The 13791-nt window shown below is 45.8% G+C and overlaps 1 protein-coding gene across 1 annotated transcript; it reads left to right on the forward strand.

Annotated features, from left to right (window-relative positions):
* The first annotated feature begins 6323 nt into the window (after positions 1–6323).
* On the forward strand, positions 6324–13773 carry OPN1MW3 (opsin 1, medium wave sensitive 3). The gene is made up of 6 exons (XM_083421107.1): positions 6324–8144; positions 8616–8912; positions 9348–9516; positions 10218–10383; positions 11003–11242; positions 12135–13773. Exons 1-6 carry the CDS (start codon positions 8036–8038, stop codon positions 12249–12251), a joined length of 1098 nt encoding a protein of 365 aa, XP_083277233.1. The 5' UTR covers positions 6324–8035; the 3' UTR covers positions 12252–13773.
* The last annotated feature ends 18 nt before the right edge of the window (positions 13774–13791 follow it).

Genomic DNA, 13791 nt, shown 5'->3' on the forward strand with positions numbered 1-13791 from the left:
AAGTACTTAACCCGAGGTACCACTGTATTGTCAGAAAAATTAGGGGCTGTTGTTCCAACTGGCCTGGGCCCCAACTCCGTCAGCATCTTGGATGAATGGCAGCGGTGCTTTGTGGTGCCGCAAGGACACACACCCTTCCGCCTTTCCCTTCCTGTAGCTCTTGACTTCTTTGTGTCCCCCCCCCCATCTTGTTTCTTGCGCTCACCTGTGCACAATGTTGCCAGGCTTTTAATCTCCTCTGATCTCCTGTTTAACCCTAATTAGCAATTAAGGTTCCATTAATGTTTTGTCCTGCTTTCTATTTATACAACTGGAGAGGAGAGGAGTAAAGTCCCATCTCATCTCTTCCTTTTACTCTCTCCAAAGAATGGGCTCACCCTCCATCCTGACAGGGCAGTGGCTCATAACCCCCTCTCTCCCTCCGAACCTTCAAAGACTTGCCTGACCACTCAATGATTTTCCTGCCTGTAGGATCAGTTGCAAATGTGCTGGATGCTGCAATGCATGATTGACAATTGTATTTTTGTTGCCTTTTTATTTCTCATATATTGTATTACAATTTGAATTCCATAGAATTAAAAATGTGATACAGTAAAATACAGCATATGAGAAATAAAAGAAGCAATAAAAATACAACTGACAATCAATATGAATATTTAATGCAATGGTTGAGCATTCTTTCATCTTCAGTGTCAATTCTGCAGACCACAGAATTAAGCTTGAAGATCACAGTCTGGGAACACCTGTGACAGGGAACTATCCTGCCTACGAAGGTGATCCAAATACAGCTGTCAGCAGCAATATAGGACAAAGAAAGCAAGGGGAGTTTTTGAGCCACAACCACACTCTTGTTTAAATGCAATTTCCTGGATATTTCTGATAGTTAGGCACATCAGCTTTCCAATGTCAGCCCTGTCCCTGCTCTCAGCAGAGCATTGCTCTTTATTTCGTTCCCCCTGCTGGGTGCTCCAGTTGGACCTTTGCCCTGACCTATACACTCAAGTGATATAACAGCAATTTACTCTGGAGCAGCAATGGAAGTGACCCAGCCCAGCTTAATATCTGCAATGCAGGAATCACAGCTAGAAAATCCTCAAGAGACGGCCATTCAACCTCTCTTTAAAAATCTCCAATGGAGGAGAGTACACAACCTTCCAAGGGACTTAGTTGAGACTCCTGCTTTGCGGGGGGTTGGACTAGATGATCCTTGGGATCCCTTCCAGCGCTAAGATTCTATGGTTCCATGAGCCTGTTCCACTATCAAACGGCTCTGAGGGTCAGAAAGTTCTTTCAGATGTTTAGTTGGAATCTCCTTTCTTGTAATTTGGATCCACTGGCTTGGTCCCTGCCCTTCAGAGCAGGAGAAAACAAGCTTGCTCTCTCTTCCGTGTTGTAGCCCTTCAGCTATTTGGCCCATCACAAGGAATATGGCCAACCAGAGTCTATGAAAAAGTTCCACTTCATTTTGCCGTCTTCACAAAACTTCTAAGTCATCAGTGTGACCATCAACATGTGGGATCCGCACCTTTTAAAAATATCCTTATGACTGCTTGTTTTCCAGACTCAGCCACCATGGTTCTTGATGCTATATCCACACGATTCAGATGCCCCCTTACCATTGAGATGTAGTCATTTATTGTAGTGGCTTCTTCAGGTGGAAAAGTTAAGAGGCCGTGCCATGTTACGGCCTCCAACCCTGTGTCGTTCAGGGGGTGCATTGCGGAGCACTAACCAGGACACCCCAACATATTCTGCTTTTTCTCCTACTTGATTTTCTGCCCCGGCCAACATTCAATCAGCATCCGGGTTGCCATATTTTGAAGAGCAAAAAAGAGGACACATTTGTGCCACCGGCACTGCCACGTGGCCCTCGCACTCTCCCTCACACACTCAGTTACAGACACACATACATTGCCCCCCCCCCACTGAAAATAGCAGAGCCGCCACCAATGCTGCTTTTGCTGCCCCCTACTCCTCTGGAGAGATTCAGCCTGCACTTCCCTCGCCATGAAGCGGGCAGCAGGGCTCACGGAGGGATTCCAGGCTTCCTGGCACAGGGGAGCTCGGTGCTGTGATCCTGGAGAGATGGCGCCAGGCAAGGAGCTGGGGGGACCGGGGCGGGCAAGCAATGAATAGGTGTGTGTGCTGCCGCCCCCCAATACATGTCTGCACTCCCCGCCTCCCCCTAACTATGCCACTGCACACACACACACACACACACACACACACACACTGTCCCCCTATTTCCCCCTCCCCACTACCTTGGGCAGCTTCCCAGCCAGTTTGAGGGACACAAGTGCATGCATATGCTCCCTTGGAATGAAAGAAAAATACCTGGACATGCTTGCAGATTCTAAAAATTCACCCAGAGATTTTTACCCCTGGAAAAAAGAACGTATCCAGGAAAATCTGGACGTATGTCCATCCTGACAAAGCCACTGAGGTGTGTGTTCCCCTTTGCATTTTTGCTCTCCTAAACATTTTTTGCGCTTCTACAAACCTTTGTGTTCCTTCAAGTCTACTGACTCCTCTCTTCCCCCACCCCACAGGAAAGAGTTATTTCTTTCTTTTTACATGCAACCTGCTACAGTTCAATATTTTGGGAGTCAGAAACTCCTCCCAACAGACCTATACCTCTCCTCTCTTTTGAGTGTTGATGACTTTAGCTGCACAGACATCTGTCACCATTTTGTGACGGGTTCCGCCCCTGCACGGCCATTTTGCGACTAGAGGGCCTCTTAAGTCTGTGCAGCCATCTGACAGAGGGGGCTGTTGCATTCACAGTGCTGTTTTATGCCCAGTGAAGCAATCTGTGCTGTGCTTTGAGGTGCTGTTTGCCAACATGTCCATTTGGGCTTCTGTCAGTTCCTCCTTTTTTCAATCCATGTTTCCACATCAGTTTGAATTTTTTAAAAGTCCTTATGAAAATTCATTGGCATTTTAATGCAAATTTCTCCTAATATGCACATTTTTTACAAAGCAGTTTCTCATAGTAGAATGCATTTTTATATATCTTCACAAATATATGCATTTATATGCATACTTTACCCTGGCATATGCCTTTTAGGACAAGTTCTTTGGCTGGAGAACTGCATTGCAAAATTCAGAGAAATGTGGATTTTGAATCAAAATCCCCTCCCCACCCCGTGCCTCCCGCACCCCCCTGAAACATAACTGCTGACTTATAGGTTGCTTCTCTGAAACCCACATTCCTCTTCCCTGGAGCTGACTTTCATACTGCCTAGTTAAACGTCCTGTGTAATAGCAAAGGTATGGAAAATGGACATGGCAGGGGGCAGTCATACATGCTGTGCTACTCACAGGAGCGAATGAAGCCAATTTGTTCAGTTATTATGACCAGAATTCCATAAAAGAGCTGGATTTTACCAGATTTTCAGATGGTTTTTCAAATTGTGGGTGCTAAACACACACACACATTTGGAATACCAGTTATTATTCATTTAGTTAAACATATCAGACATATATAAAATTTTATTGTACACAGAAAAAAAGGAAATAGAAACACTTGAGTGTCTGATATGTTTAATTAAATAAATAATAACTAGTATTCCAAAAACTTCACTGGAGTCTCAAAGTATTCCCAAAAAAGTGTACCTTCTTATGTTTTCTCATACCTTATTATATCTCCCTATCACCAGATGGGACTAAATCTTTAACACAGCCAAACAAAAGAGCTAATATGTGAAGACAATAAAGAAAGATCTAAAGGGTTTGAGACCTGGGTATCTTGAAGGACCACCAACACTTCCTGATTTTATGCTTATCACCTGAGGCCCTTGATGGAGTCTCCCCCAACCCCCTGCCTTCTGAAATTAGGCAAGTAGTGACAAGTAAGACGGCATTCCCAGGTGTGGCCCTCTGAGTGCAGAACACCCTTCCAGGGAATCCCATCTGGCACCAAATGGTGTCTTTCTGTTGCCAAGCAAAGACATTCTGCAACATGTTATCCTCAGCATTAGTCTGGCTTAAATTCCTTTTTGCTGTTTTATTGCTCTGTTTTGTTTGTTTCTTTCTTTGTTTGTTTGTTTGTTTCATTTATTAATTACATTTGTATGCATGCATATTGTGGTTTTTCCCTGCTGTGGTTGTGTTAACTCTATACTGTTTATGATGTTTATGGTCTGCGAACCAACTACACTAAACTACTACTACTATTGCATTTATAGTCTGCTTTCCTCCAAGAAGCTTGAGGTGGTGAACAGGGTTCTCCTACCCATTTTCTTCTCCCTGTGCCATGCTCCCGTCCCCAAGCACGACAACAGTGGCTCTTACTTGAAACTAAATATAGATATTTATTCAGGCTAATAAATGTGCAAACTTGGCAGCAGGATTTGAGTCCAAAAGTCATGGTCCAAAGGGACACAAGCAAGGCAAGAGATGCAGAACTGAACAGAACCAATGAATATGTCCCAACAGTCTCCCTCATCTCCTCCCCAGCTTTTGAATACAAGATGGGGCAAGCTCACTTACAAGGCTCTCTTCCCACGAGACCCCTGCATGTTCAAATGCACACTGCTTCAGGGTGAGTGTGTCTGATTTCACCTATGGAAGCAATGCTCCCTTGTCTCCAGCTCTGCCTCCTCCCCCTGTTTTGCTCCTCACCCTGAATGGGTGAAATACTCCCCCCATGCTCTTCCCCAATGAGGTGCTACACTCCATAGGAAGGCTGAGGAAGAGAGACAGTGGATCTGCCTTCCCCCTCCCCAACATCTGGAGTCATAAGGGGAGGACCTCCATCCTGTTTTTAAGCCTCCATCCTGTTTCATCTTCTCTTCTTCTTTCATCTGTGGTTTATTTATTATTTCATAAAATTTATACATAGTTCGATTGTTAAAAAACCCCTCAAAGTGGTTATGAAAGGAAGACAATAAAATCAGGGTGGTATGCAATGAAAGCCTTACTCAGAAGCAAGAGTTGATAGCTGAGGTGTGTGAACTAGATGTTAGAAGCAGGCAGAAGTCAGAGAGAGAAAGAAAGAGGGTGGGAGGGAGGGAAGGAAGGAAGGAGGGAGGGAGGGAGATATCATAGAATCATGGAACTGTAGAGTTGGAAGGGACCCCAAGAGTAATCTAATAGAACCCCCTTGCAATGCAGGAATCTCAGCTAAAGCGCCCATGGCAGATGGCCACCAACCTCTGCTTTAAAATCTCCAGGGAAGGAGAGTCCACCACCTTCCGAGGGATCCCATTCCACTGTCAAATGGCTCTTGCCATCAGACAGTTATTCCTGATGTTGAGTTGGAATCTCCGTTCTTGTAACTTGAAACCTCTGGTTCCCTCCAGAGCAGGAGAAAACAAGCTTGCTCCATCTTTCATGTGACAGCCCTGGAGATACTTGAAGATGGCTATCATATCTCCTCTCAGTCTCCTCTTCTCCAGGATAAACTTACCTAGCTCCCTCAAACATTCTTCATAAGGCTTGATTTCCAGACCCTTGATCATTTTGGTTGCCATCCTCTGCACTTTCCAGCTTGTCAACATTGTTCTAAAATTGTTTTGCCCAAAATTGGACCCAGTATTCCAGGTGTGGTCTGAGCAAGGCAGAATAGAGTGGCACTATGACTTCCCTTGATTAGGACACCATACTTCTGTTGATACAGTCTAGAATGGCATTAGCATTTTATTTATTTATTATTATTTTTGCTCCTGCATGCATCACACTGCTGACGCATGTTGAGCTTCTGGTCCACCAAGACCCCTAGATCCTTTCCACATGTCCTGCTAGTAGGCCAAGTGTCCCCCATCTTATATTTGTGCATCTAGTTCTTCCTGTGTAAGTGAAGAACCTTACATTTGTCCCTACTGAAATTCATTTTGTTAGCTTGGGACCAGTTCTCCAATCTGTTAAGGTCATTTTGAATTCCAATTCTGTCTTCTGTGGCATTAGTTACCCCTCCCAATTTGGTGTCATCTGCAAATTGGATGAGCATCCCCTCAAATCCTCCATCCAAGTTGTTTATAAAGATGTTGAACAACTACAGGCCCTGTGGCACCCCACTCGTCATTTTTCTCCAGGATGATGAGGAATTATTATTATTATTATTATTATTTATTTATTTATTTATTTATTTATACCCCTCCCATCTGGCTGGGTTTCCCCAACCACTTTGGGCGGCTTCCAACAAAATATTAAAATACAATAGTCTGTTAAACATTAAAAGCTTCCATAAACAGGGCTGCCTTCAGATGTCTTCTAAAAGTCTGGTAGTTGTTCTTCTTTTTGACATCTGGTGGGAGGGCGTTCCACAGGGTGAGTGCCACTACCGAGAAGGCCCTCTGCCTGGTTCCCTGAAACTTGGCTTCTCACAGTGAGGGAACCACCAGAAGGCCCTTGGCACTGGACCTCAGTGTCTGGGCAGAATGATGCGGGTGGAGACGCTCCTTCAGGTATACTGGACCGAGGCCATTTAGGGCTTTAAAGGTCAGCACCAGCATTTTGAATTGTGCTCGGAAACGTACTGGGAGCCAATGTAGGTCTTTCTTTGTTCTTTTCTTTCTTTGTTAGAGCCTTTATTAATTTTCCAATAAAAAAATCCAATTAACATATCAAATCATAATCCAAAAAAAATATAAAATAAAATAAAAAAGATCAAATTGTCTTCCAAATTGTAATTTTGATTTTAATTTTGATTTATCGGCTTCCCACAGTCTGAACCTCGAAGCATATCCAAATCTCAGTCCTGCCTCTCATTGATATTTCCATATCTCAATTTTATCTCTCCAGACTTCTTTGCTTCTGGCTCTGCGATCCTCAATCATGTCAGAAAACAGATAACCTAGGCGGTCCAGAAGGATGTTATGGTCGATGGTATCAAACGCCGCTGAGACATCCAGCAGAACTAGGAAACAGCTCTCACCTTAGTCACTAGCCCACCGGAGATCATCAGCCAGTGCGACCAAGGCAGTTTCAGTCCCATGATGAGGCCTGAATCCCAACTGGAAGGGATCCAAATGGTCCACATCCTCCAGGCATGCCTGGAGTTGTTCAGCAACCACTCGCTCTTTGGTTTTGGTCCTCCAACCAGCTACAAATCCACCTAACAGTTACTTTGTTCAACCCACATTTTGCCAACTTCCTCACAAGAATATCATGGAGGACTTTGTCAAAAGATGTTTGATTTCTGTTTGAATCCAAGGCTGCGGTTATGGGGAAAGCAAGACTCCCTTGGGGTGTTCATGCTGTGAACCCCTCCATCACAGGCTCAGGTTGTATATATGTTTAATGAAACATCTAACATAAGGACCCCCCAGTCTCCACTGTGGTTCATTCTAAAGGAAACACAAACCCAGAGAGCCCTGGAATCTTGCATCGCTCGGAGCTTGGGGTGGCATGCGCAAGATGATTGTCCTTCTGCTTAAGGAAGCATTTTGTGGGGTTTGTTTTGGCCTTGGCAGAGGACAGGCAATTCTGAGGCATATTGCTTTGTGGTTGGTGAGTCCATGGTGGGCTGAAACCTTGCCTTCAGCGATGAACAGCTATCTCCGGCTGTAGGAAAATTGGGCCAAAACGTCCTTTGGCCTAGTTAGAAAAATGGGCCATTAGGAAATTGCAAGGAAGGACCGTTCTGAGAGGGATTAGCTGAGCTCTTTTGACTCTCTAATCACCCTTCCATGCTCATCCCTCACCTGAAGTGTCCGGCAAAGACACCCATGGTGACGCAGGGTACGCGTGAGTCCTTCATGCCATGGTAAATGGGGGGGGGGGCTGAGACAGGGAGGGGGCCAAATCGCAGCCCAATTAAGGGATAAAACATTTAAGGGCTTTGGGGATCTTGTGCTCCAAGCTGGGTGCTTAATCCACCTGGGGGGGTAGGTATATAAATGAGTATTTGTCCTGGACCCTGGCACAGACAAGCGGATGGGAGAGACTGAGCGGTAGCGAGGGAAAGAGAGAGGAAAACAGAGAGCAACAGAGACAGAGAGAATCTAGTAGGAAAGAAAAAGAAAAAGGGAGGGAGTGGGACAGGGCAGCAAACAAGTGCAGGTGGAAGGTGGGAAAGAAGGCAGCAAAGGCCATGACAGAAGCCTGGGATGTGGCTGTATTTGCTGCCCGCCGGCGCAATGAAGATGATGATACCACCAGAGACAGCTTGTTTACTTACACCAACAGCAACAATACTCGGGGTGAGCCCAGCAGCAGGGCAGCAGAAATGGGGGGGGGGTTGGAAGCGTAAAATTGGGGATTAGATATGGAGGTGCAGTGGCATTTAGTTGAACCTTGATAGAGCAAGTGATGCAGCAAGGGGGATGGTTAGTTGGTTACAAGCCTGTCTAGGGGACAAGTGTTCAAAAAGTGGAATTTGCCCAAGTTTTTTGGGGAAAGGTTCTGGAAAGTTTTTGGGACTAGACAAGGAAGGGTTCTCAGCTGGTCCAGGTGGAGGTCTCTGTGTGCAACTAGAGAGAGGTGTAACCTTATCCACATTCCTGGTGTATGACTTGTGAAGGGGAAGGACCCTGTACGGTCTGCAAGGGAAGGGACACTAAGAAAATATGGGAAGATGCCTTCCCAAGTCTTGGTACAGTAGATTCCTGATGGATTATCTTGTGAGGCAGGCTGGGACCCCTCCAACTCCTAACCTTTTCCCTCCTTCGCAGACCCTTTTGAAGGTCCAAACTATCACATTGCACCACGATGGGTCTATAACATCACTTCTCTCTGGATGATCTTTGTGGTCGTTGCCTCAGTCTTCACTAATGGTTTGGTATTGGTGGCCACTGCCAAATTCAAGAAGCTACGGCATCCACTCAACTGGATTTTGGTGAACTTGGCAATAGCTGATCTGGGTGAGACAGTTATTGCCAGCACCATCAGCGTCATCAACCAGATCTTTGGCTATTTCATTCTTGGTCATCCCATGTGTGTGTTGGAAGGATACACCGTGTCTGCTTGTGGTAAGAGGCCAAGGGATTTCTTATTTACAATAATTTCTGCTTAATGCTCTGCCATCCTATTCCTTCCCCATGTTATCCCTCCTGGCTCATATATTTACCCCCATTTAATCACAAGCCAGAGTCCTGTTGTCTTCCAAGATCACCACACTCTTTCCACCCTGCTTCTCCTTGTCAGGAATTTATGGGGTAGAAGGAATGCCAGCCCCACCCTTATCCCTGCTTGTCTTCCTCCTATGAATTCTGTGCATTCCAGAACTCTTTAGCTATGGTGCTTAGCAAGTGCAAAAGTTTGATCTACAATGCCCTCAACTATGATTGTAGTTGCTGAGAAAGCCAGGTAACGGGAGATGAATTGGGACAGTCCCAAAGTCTCATGATAGAATCCATACTCCCTTTTTGTGACAACTGCTCCCTCTGTTCTTTCCTCTCCCACAGGCATAACAGCCCTCTGGTCTTTAGCCATTATCTCCTGGGAGCGTTGGGTTGTTGTCTGCAAGCCCTTTGGAAATGTCAAGTTTGATGCCAAATTGGCCATGGCTGGCATTGTCTTCTCCTGGGTGTGGTCTTGTATTTGGACAGCACCGCCCATCTTTGGCTGGAGTAGGTGAGTGTGAGGAGAGACTTGGACCGGCAGCAGCTGTGGAGAGAAGCAAGTAATGTAAGCACATGTACATAAAAAGAAGGGCTGATGATGGGGACTGGGAAGGTTAGACCCTCCTCCATTTCAACTGTGCTAGCAGGACAAGTGCCACAAGCTTTGCCAAAGTAACACAGAACTGGTCAAGCCAGGCAATGTCCACCGAGAAAGATTATAGGGAAAGAAGAGGTCATGGAGTTCCTTGCTGTGAGAAATCTGCCCCTTTTGCAGTCCGTGAGATATTACATGTAGCTTTTGGCATGGGGAAATTTTCCTGGGGTTGTGAAGCTTAAGTAGGGTATTCTATTCAAGTACTGCCTCAGGCAATGGGCATTTATGTATAAGGCTTAAAGCAGTTTGTGTCAATCAGCTTGTCACAGGAATATTCAAACTATAGAATGGTTAGAATGTTTATTCATATCACAAAGGCCACCACTCCAGGTGTGTAGCCAGGATTTGCGGGGGGGGGGGAGAGAACCTCAGTTAGCTATGTATTTTTTTAACCCCCCCCCCTCCCACTACGCCCTTGCACTGCTCTGTTTTCTCTTTTGAACTGCTCTGGATGAGAGACAGTCGTTCTCTCATCAAATAGTGGTGGAAGAGACTCAAAGGTGATTTAAGTCCTGTTTGTGAAAATGGTCTCCCTCTTTCCTCTCCCTGTCCTGCAGGTACTGGCCCCATGGTCTGAAGACATCATGCGGTCCAGATGTATTCAGTGGCAGTGAGGACCCTGGAGTTCAGTCTTACATGGTTGTGCTCATGATCACCTGTTGCTTCCTCCCACTGGCTGTCATCATTCTCTGCTACCTGCAAGTGTGGCTCGCTATCCGTGCGGTGAGCACCCACCCTATCCTAGGACCCCACCTCTGCATGCCCTGACTCTCCCTCAGGCTCAGAACAAAGCTTCACATAGGAGCAGTCACCCTTAATCCTGTCCCTTTTGCTGACTCTCCTATTTCTGAAACTGCATCTCTCCCAAACTTGAGCTACCATACCTCTGGGATCTTTGTCTGGGATCAAACCACCAATTGCTAACATTCTACCATGCCTTCATTTTACTACTTCCACTGTGGAATCCCCTTGGTCACATTGCAACCAACAGTAGAATGTTCTCTCCGTAGCTGCATGCCAGACAAGACCCCACAAATATAGTGGGATTTTCATTTCTGTAGCAGACCCCACTCTCTGCCCCTGCTTAATTTCTTGGTGAGCCCCTGTTATCCAGATCCAGTTGGCACCCCCCCCCCCTCATTTCCACTGGGTTCCTTCCCTTTTCCATTGCTTGTGAGAAGATAGCCTGGTTGAAACATACCTGGATATAGTCTCCCATGAGACCTTCTCTTGTTTTACCTAAACCAGGTTTGTTGCAGGTTGAATCCCTCTCACCCATGTTCTGTGTGTGGGAATAATCTAAACACCATCTTTAATCTCACCTCCTCTTCCTCTTGTACAGGTTGCTGCCCAGCAGAAGGAGTCGGAATCTACACAGAAAGCTGAGAGGGAAGTATCAAGGATGGTAGTGGTTATGATCATTGCCTATTGCTTCTGCTGGGGACCATATACGATCTTTGCCTGCTTTGCTGCTGCCAACCCAGGCTATGCCTTCCACCCCCTTGCAGCTGCCCTGCCTGCCTTCTTTGCAAAGAGCGCCACCATCTACAACCCCATTATCTACGTCTTCATGAACAGACAGGTAATCTGCTATATTGTAAAATGGAGAATTAAGAGGCTAGCCAAGATATTAAAAGTACTGAAAACCAGAGTTGTACGGGAAGGGATTTATGGACAGAAAACCCCATGTAGGATGAATGGCCTTGTAGATGACGCATGTTGTATAACTATACACACTGGAGTCATGTAGAACTGCTCGCCAGTTCTGATTAACCTTGTCTCCATTTCCTCCACCCACTCGCCCTCTCTCTTAGAATCATGGAACTGTAGAGTTGGAAGGGACCCCAAGAGTAATCTAATAGAACCCCCTTGCAATGCAGGAATCTCAGCTAAAGCACCCATGGCAGATGGCCACCCAACCTCTGCTTTAAAATCTCCAGGGAAGGAGAGTCCACCACCTTCCGAGGGATCCCATTCCACTGTCAAATGGCTCTTGCCATCAGACAGTTATTCCTGATGTTGAGTTGGAATCTCCGTTCTTGTAACTTGAAACCTCTGGTTCCCTCCAGAGCAGGAGAAAACAACCTTGCTCCATCTTTCATGTGACAGCCCTGGAGATACTTGAAGATGGCTATCATATCTCCTCTTAGTTTCCTCTTCCCCAGGCTAAACTTACCTAGCTCCCTCAAACATTCTTCATAAGGCTTGATTTCCAGACCCTTGATCATACTATGACTTTCCTTGATAAGGACACCATACTTCTGTTGATGCAGCCTAAACTAGTATTAACCTTTTTTGCTCCTGCATCACACTGTTGACTCATGTTAAGCTTGTGATCTACTAAGACCCCTCAATACTTTTCACTTGTACTACTGACAAGCCATGTGTCCCTCATCTTAGTGCAGCTGGTTCTTCTTTCATAAGTGTGGAATCTTACATTTGTAGAACCTTACCTCTTCCTTTCTCTCCGGCAGTTCCGTAACTGCATATTGCAGCTCTTTGGCAAGAAGGTTGATGATGGCTCTGAGGTCTCCTCCACTTCCCGTACTGAAGTCTCATCTGTCTCTAATTCCTCTGTATCACCATCATAAGAGCCCCATGCCTGGATGGACACCGTGACAGAACTCAGCCTCCCAGGAGAGCCCCAGTGATTGTGAGCCTCCCCTTCCTTCTGTGCCGTATGGATTCCCTTTGAGCATATGAAATACTGGCCTGCCATCTCAACAGATCCTCTCCTTTGAACTTAGACTGTGCCCCAGGCTGGGGTACTGCTGTTTCTCCTGTGGTTGGGGGAGGGAAATGTTTCTGTTTTTCTCCGAGAATTGTTTTTGGATGGGGGTGAAGGATGCAGAATTCCATGCTCAAATATACCAGCATTGTGCACCTTTCCTGGGACATCAGGGGTTGCTTGGACACTCCTTCCCCTCAGCTGTGATCCTTAAGTAGTCTCCCACTTGTTACTCTGTCTCCCAGAAGGGAGCAGAACTAAGGGGGCTCCTTGTGGGAAGTATATAGCTTTTGTAAAGCAACTCTGTCCAAGGCCCTTCCTTGAAACTGCCCCGAAGACCACACATCCCAAGTTCAACACACTGATTCCTGTGGATGAATGAGTTGGTGGATGTGAACCAATGTAATTCACAATATGACCATGCAGCACCTATTTTGAATCCCTTTTGCTCTGTCCTTCCTATAAAAAAAAATCACTGGTACCAGAGAGTGCATCACAGGGGTGGACAGGTGAATAAAGTTTGTCCTCCAAGGTGTCTGTGCCTCAGCAAGGTTGGGTGTATTGAGTTCTAGCTCTGTCTAGGAGCTGACGTAATTCTAATGTGGGACAGAACCACGGAGAATCAGCATGAGCCACCTTGGACACCACTGAGGACTTAGTGCTTCTCCCCAACACGGCTCAACTGGAACCTTTCTGTACATAGTGTTTGATACTAAAGCCTATTGTGTCCCTGGGACATCTAGCTAGAAATGCAATGGGGGGAAATGCGGGGGGGGGGGGGGGACTGACTGCAGCAAGAAGAATGAGATAGAGAATAAAGATTTTTAACTTCTGTATAAAAGCTCAGTTTTTATCCTACAAACTATGTAACCAAACAGTGTTTGATGCATGGGAAGGGGGTGCAATAGTTGCCAGAGTAATAACTGTGGAGAGAGGAGAGTAGTTTTCGTTGCTTGCAGGTGCAATCAATCAATCAATCAATCAATCAATCAAGACAACCATGAGGCAAGGTGAAGCAGTTGCCTCTGGCAGGAGGGTTTTCAGTACTATTAAGAGTTGAAGAATGGGGGACAAGAGATCTAACCCACCAGGCATAATCCATTGGGAAGTTCTTGTGTGCAAATTCTATTGACATGAGCAGGAGCTGAATATGAAAAGCACTGCCATGGAGAGTGCCTTTTGTTAATTAGGGGGTAATATGATGCAATTAGGTTTTTCTACCTCAGGACAAGTTCCATTTGTGGTTTTTTTTCCATACTCAAGTCAGCTTTCAGAACATGTGTGTGTCCTAGCTCTCTGCCCACTTCCTACTGAGTCACCTTGCTTAGCATGGATACCACCACCCAAGCTCCTTACAGATTTTTGACCCATCTTGGATGTTGCAACCTAGAGTTAGGCTTATC

Source organism: Podarcis tiliguerta (genome assembly GCF_965153285.1).
Source record: "Podarcis tiliguerta genome assembly, chromosome: 17".
Classification (NCBI taxonomy): Eukaryota; Metazoa; Chordata; class Lepidosauria; order Squamata; family Lacertidae; genus Podarcis; species Podarcis tiliguerta.

Coding starts and splice junctions, on each gene's coding strand:
- OPN1MW3 (XM_083421107.1), top strand. CDS start 8,036: ATGACAGAAGCCTGGGATGTGGCTGTATTTGCTGCCCGCCGGCGCAAT. Junction 8,145..8,615: donor CAACAGCAACAATACTCGGG/GTGAGCCCAGCA, acceptor CCTCCTTCGCAG/ACCCTTTTGAAGGTCCAAAC. Junction 8,913..9,347: donor ATACACCGTGTCTGCTTGTG/GTAAGAGGCCAA, acceptor CCTCTCCCACAG/GCATAACAGCCCTCTGGTCT.